The 6,498-nt window shown below is 45.2% G+C and overlaps 1 protein-coding gene across 1 annotated transcript; it reads right to left on the reverse strand.

The window, feature by feature from the left end:
• Positions 1-230: 230 nt before the first annotated feature.
• Positions 231-3,441, reverse strand: GADD45A (growth arrest and DNA damage inducible alpha). Its single transcript, XM_058717029.1, has 4 exons — positions 3,154-3,441; positions 2,518-2,619; positions 2,050-2,287; positions 231-906 (listed from the first exon to the last, which is right to left on the reverse strand). Exons 1-4 carry the CDS (start codon positions 3,195-3,197, stop codon positions 793-795), a joined length of 498 nt encoding a protein of 165 aa, XP_058573012.1. The 5' UTR covers positions 3,198-3,441; the 3' UTR covers positions 231-792.
• Positions 3,442-6,498: the final 3,057 nt, after the last annotated feature.

Consider the following 6,498-nt stretch of genomic DNA (forward strand, 5'->3'; position numbering starts at 1 on the left):
AAATGTCTGTTAAATAAAGAATAAAAAATAAAACTATGCCACGTCCAGCTCAAATGTTTAAAAGTGGAAAAAAATACACACACACACACACCAGAGATCTATCTATATATATAGATACACACATATACTATATATATGATTTCATAAGGGTTTTAATTTTTCCATATAAAAAAAACTTATTTAAAATACATTCCAAGTTAAAAGAAACAAAAGCACACATTAAGAAATGATGCAATTATTCCATACCAGTTTATTGTAGGTATTGTGTTTCAAAAAATTTATAGCATAAATAACTTCTCGTCATAAAATAACTTAGTACAATTTATAATAAAACTTTGAGAATTTAACATCTCATCAAAATACAATAAAATATGGTTTTAAAATAGGATCAACCCTTTCTGTTTTTCTTTTATTTGAGGGCACATAAACCAAAAATACCCAAACTACTGCCGCACATTTGAACTTTAACAAAGCACATTTGGTTTATTTAAATGTAACTCAACCATTCTAAATTAATACATAGTTTGTTTTCCTTCCTGCGTGGTTCTTTGTAATTTTTGTTCCTTTTGACTTGTATTTGTTTCAACACAGCTTCCTTCTTCATTTTCACCTCTTTCCATCTGCAAAGTCATCTATCTCCGGGCCCTCGGAACATGTAGTTGAACTCACTCAGCCCCTTGACATCAGTTTCTGTAATCCTTGCATCAGTGTGGGGAGTAACTGCTTGAGTAACTACAAAGGTATTTCAAAACTTCAGTGCAATTTGGTTCAGTTATTTTCATTCAGATGCCATCACCGTTCGGGGAGATTAATCACTGGAACCCACTGATCCATGTAGCGACTTTCCCGGCAAAAACAAATAAGTTGACTTAAGGCAGGATCCTTCCACTGTGATGAATGTGGATTCTGGAAACAAATTGAGAAAAATAAATTCACTATTTTTAAAAATATCAGCATTTGCTAATAATTCCACTCATTTTAAGAGGAAGACAACCTGAACGTTCTATACTTTGGCTGTGTGACATAGAGACCAGTTACAACCATAAAAAATAAGCTTTCTTCTAGGTAGTTGGTTTCCTGCAAAATCATTAAGGGTAATTCTCCACTAAACCATACTCTGCAAAGTTTGATGCATGCAACCCTCTGAACCATTATATATATATATATATATATATATATATATATGCATGGTATTTATTTAGTTTTGCACGAGAGCATATTTATTTAGTTTGCATGACATTATCATTCACAGGTTTGTCCTACCAAAGTTGTACTGTGGAAGAGACCTGAGTGAAAACAACTCTGAGGAATATTTCCATGCTGTGTGTGCAATGGATGAAAGCTGCATAGCAGTTAACTAGAAATGCCACCTGTTATACCTCTCCAAAGACAGGAGAGGAGTAGTAATTTTCAAGAGTACCAAAATGGTTAGGCTGCCACTTAACTAGACCAGTCAAAAAGAGTAAAATGTAAAAGACAAAGCTATCATATTACCTCTGAAAACACAAGTTCTCTATCTACCAAAGGTTTTTACCAGGGAAAAAAGGCCCATTAAAAAAATGTAAGATTGCAGACAAAAAATTCCCACTCTATCCTCTTCAAGTATTTCTAGGGAATTAATAAGGTCTGTCTCCTACACCATTTCTATTTTTAACTCTGAGTGGCGGCGAATGAAGCTGACTCCTTAATGAGGGTGAGCCAGGAATTTATTTGGCTTTATCTAATCTGCCCTACTAAAGGAATTAGTCACGGGAGGTAGTGCAGATGTAGGTAGGGAGTAGCTGGGCTGACAATGCTGACTCACAAGGATCTCTTCCGCTGCTGGCAGCCTCCAACGTGCTTAGACATGTTCTGTACCAGAGAAAATCCTGATGATGAAACTAGCACATCTCGGCCGAAAGTCCAGCCACACTCTCTAATGGGGCAAAAGCAGCCACGCTCTTGCCCTCCCCCTCATTCCAGATCTGCAGTCAGGCGACTCTGAACCCTCGCTCACTCCCCTCCAGAACTCTTCACTCCAGCCGGCCCGCAGCCCCCCTTCTCGCTTACCGTCACCAGGACGCAGTGCAGGTCCGGGGGCTGCTCGGCGCCCTCGCTCGCGGCTGGGCTTGCGTCGGTCTCCAGGAGCAGGAGCTCAGCCAGTCGGCCCGGGTTGCTGACGCGCAGGATGTTGATGTCGTTCTCGCAGCAGAACGCCTGGATCAGGGTGAAGTGGATCTGCAGAGCCACATCCCTGTCGTCGTCCTCGTCCGCCGCCAGCAGGCACAGCACCACGTTATCCGGGTCGCTGAGGGCAGCGGGAGGGGCGGGTGAGCGCAGAGACACCACCCGTCCGCGTGGACACCCGCAATACCCGCCCGGGTCCCGGGGTCGGCCCCGTCCTGCCCGCTGCCCGTGGGGCAGGTGGGAAGCCGCAGGAAGCTGCGCTGCAGGGCGGGGGGCGCTCGGCGAGGTCGCCTCCGACGGGGCTGGGGAGAGAAGGGGGTGCCACGAGGAACTCGCGAGGGCCCCACTTACACGTTGAGCAGCTTGGCCGCCTCGTACACCCCGACGGTGATGGTGCGCTGACTCAGGGCTTTGCTGAGCACTTCCTCGAGGGCATCCCCCACCTTATCCATCCTACACGTGAGGGAGAGCAAAGGGGTCCCGTCAGCCCCGGTGCCTTCGGGGCCATCGCCGCCCCTTCGCCCTGCACCGCGACTCTCCCTCCCGAGTTCGTGCGCCACCGCGCCGCTCCGCTTTCTGCAAACCCAAAGCCCCCTCCCCCCCGGCCCTGTCACTCCCAGTGAACCCTCACACGCCCAGAGGCCGGGTGGCCTGCGAAAAACCCCGAGAGGGCCACCCGCCACCCTCCCCCCAGGGCGCTGCCAGTCCCCGGCGCTGGGCGCAGCCACAGGCTGCCAGCCGCAGGAGCGGCACCGGCAGGGACAGTCCCTTCTGCCTTTTGCAAAGGCCTGGAGGGCTCGGCCGGGTTGGGGGCACGCTCCTTCCGTCCACGGACGCCTCGGGGAAGGCCCCCGGAGCGAGACGGACGGGAGGTGCCCTCTGCAAACTTTTAACCGCTCGCTCCCCGCCAAACCTTGCCCAGAGGAGCTGCAATGGGGTGCACGCAGTGGGCGAGCAGAGTTCAGGGAGAGACTCCGGCCGCCTTACCTTTCGGTCTTCTGCTCTCCAGCCGAGAATTCCTCCAAAGTCATATTGCAACTGCAAATCCCCCTCAGAGAGAGCGCGGCGTGCGGACTGCTCCTGCCACGGTGGGCGCTTGGGCGCCTGCTCTCTGCACTCCCTCACAGGCTCTTCCAGCTCCCGCTGCCACCGCGCGGTCGGTCCGTCCGTCTGTCCCTCTCGCCCCACTCGCTCGCCCGCTCCCGGCCCCCTCGCCTCGCCACGGGCCGCGACTCCGACGGGGCAGCTGCCTCACAGCCACTGAAGGACAAAGGCCCCGCTCGCCGGAGTTATCCTGCCAACCTCCAGCCAACCACCACCAGCGTCATTTGCATACGCACAGCCATTGGGTTATGCAAATCAGCCTGCTCTGACAATTTGACCCCAGCTCCTGGAACCGTGGGGAGAGAAGCGGAAGGGGGTGGAGCCACGCGGAAGGCGAGCTCAGGGCCGAGGGCGGTGCAGGGACAGGGGAGGGCGGGGTCCGGAGCGGACTCTCTTAGCCTGTTGGAGGGGCCCGTAGGAGGGTGGGGAGCCCTTTGCAAAGGCCGGGCGGGAGGGGGGTGTCTTCCAATTGAGTCTGGAGCGGGCTGCCAAGTGTTTTTCTAGTTAGTGCATTCTTTTTTTTTTTTTTTTTTTGGTCGTTTCATGTCTTTTGTTTTTAGGGGTTGTTATTAAAATCTATTTCCAGGGTTAATGCACCCAAGTCTAGTAATTATTAGTAAGCAGGTTACATAAAAAGAGTGTTTCAGACCTCTGGGGCAAAGTTTACCTCAGAAGTGTTGTTTATGTAAGTCTAGGCAAAGCTGCTTATTAGTAGTAGTATTATTTCGGTGCCCTGATGGCTGGTTTGATTTATTTTTGGAAGGTTGCAAGGGTTGGAAGCTCAAAAAAGAAAAATCAACAGTTTTGTGTTTGGTTGGCAGGGTACCAAGTTGGAATCTTTTCCACAGAAAGGCTTCCCACCTGCCCAGGGTAACTCTGGAAAACCGTGTTCAGGAGGAGCTCGTTTCCACATGTGTATATCCTAGCCTTACAACCCAAATTCACCTTTCTCAAGAGAGCTTTTCCCAAAGGAGAATCCTCCTGCACAGGCACCAGCTAGGAGACAAATGTCTGACACCCACACAAGTCTAAATTCAAAATACTCTCAATATGCCCTAAGCTTCCTTTCATAAGGCAAATATGTCACTACCTTCCACAGAGAGCCTATGATCTCACTGTGAATTATTGATGTTAGATGCTGAATCATGAAGCTGCAGCTATAGGACCTTTTAGTCATATGCTAAAATTTCACCTTTGAGATCATGGCAACCTGTGGGTGGAAAACAAGCAGTAGTTACACATTTTTGAAAAGCAAACTTCAGTGCATAGACTTTGACTTAGTAAGTTGAAAATTCTTTCCTTTGTTTTATGAGTATATTGCAATAAATGCAAAAACATGTCTTAAACCTATTGAAGTCACCAAAAGTGGTGAAAATGCCTCCCATATGCTCTCATTCAAAACTGCCTGCATTATTAAGGTCTCTGGATAGCCAAAGGTTAATTTTTTGCAAAGGTACATAGGAGTTTTTGCACCTGCATGTTTGTATCATTGTAGACAAAATATTGTCCAGCTCTCTTAATTTTAATTTCATGGAAAAGAAAAGTGATATGTTGGTTTTCTGGTTCATTTGTTTGAGCTGACATTTTGCACTGAATTCCTAACTGCATTGTCAGCAAGGGGCAATGTTTGAGTAAAGGAATGGTTATGGCCAATGCATAATTTACCCAAGGATACTTGTGTATTTCATATCTATGCCTAAATCCAAACATGTGATGCCTTTGTTAAAGAATTCCTTAGCATTGAAATTTAGGTAGGTGCTGAAAAACTTGCAGTTTTGCAAACAAAAGGTGAATTACACAATATGGCCTGAGTCATCATTTGGAAATTGTTGAACTGAGTTCTGTGGAACTCCAAGGTTCTATCCACTAGGTATTTCTTGGAGGTTCTTTGGAAGAAAGTGTGATCACAGCAAGCTGACAAAGATTTAGGGAATTTGTTGATAGCAGGGACTGTGACTTCATGAACTTAGTGTTCTCAGCATCTCACACAACTTCTGCATTTATTAGAAGAACAGTCAATGTTTATTGAGTTGAATAGAATCTGACAGTTGATCGAGATCTCAGGATGCTGCAGTCCTGTTCAGTGCATGAATTTTCTCTAAGATACTATACATTTAACTTTAATTCAAAAAAGTTTCTTTGATGTCATACTATATACCAAGAACAATGCAATTCCTGGTCCTTTGCCTTTAAAGTGCTTGCCATTTAATTGGTATGCCCATGCTTGGACTGGATTTTGGGACAAAATAGTGTGCACTGTCATCAGCTAGCTATGCTGAGAGTCCCATGACTTTAGTCATCTGAACGGAAGCTGTAGGATGGTGGAACCCGTGTATTGTTTATGCCAATTCAAATGAACCACGGCCCTAATAATGCCCCGCCCAAGTCAACTATATAGGCCTAGTTCCTCACTCAAAAACTCTACTGCATGCTGTATTTGGCCTCATGGGAAACTGATTTGTTCAAGCATTGTGGGGTTGTTCTCTGTGACAGAAACCTAGCCTTCCAGTATTCAAAAATATTCATTTGTCATACTTTCTGACTCAGATATGTTACATAATTTCATCTCATTGCTGAGTCTACCTAGAGTGTTTCATCAGTGATCATCTTCCAAGTTGGTCCTCGTGGCTGAGAGTAGAAGCTCCCATTTCACTACAGTTGGATTACAGTTATATTTTCAGATGATCACAGATTATTTATTTCACAACACTTATTAGTCCCGGGGGAAGTTGCTATCCGATGATAGATTGGAGGAATTTCCCTAGATTGGTATAGAAAATGTATGTATATGTATTGTTTAAAATAACTCTAATATGTGAAGTCATTTTAAAAACTACCCCAAATAGCCCCGAGTTCTTCAACTGCACAGGACTGGAATGACCTGTAATAATATTTGTAAGGATGCCAAATGGTTATATTCATAAATTGGATGAAACTATGTACTCAAGAATTGTTAAATTATTTTAGTATCGCTACCTACTTTGTATGTTTAGAGTCTTTTTCATATTTTCTTCACTTTTATCATACATATTTTCCTACTATTGGTTCACAGTGTAGAATGATAATCTTTCTCTTTAGAGCTTAGTCAATCCTTTAACATCTGAAAGAAATATGATGCTTACTATTGCAGTATTAGATCATTGTTTGTATTAAAGGAGATCAATTAGGCTATGACATGGTTATATATGTATAACTATGTAACTATTATATTTTATTATTAAAAATCAT

The sequence above is a fragment of the Neofelis nebulosa genome, chromosome 2, assembly GCF_028018385.1.
Source record: "Neofelis nebulosa isolate mNeoNeb1 chromosome 2, mNeoNeb1.pri, whole genome shotgun sequence".
Taxonomy (NCBI): Eukaryota; Metazoa; Chordata; class Mammalia; order Carnivora; family Felidae; genus Neofelis; species Neofelis nebulosa.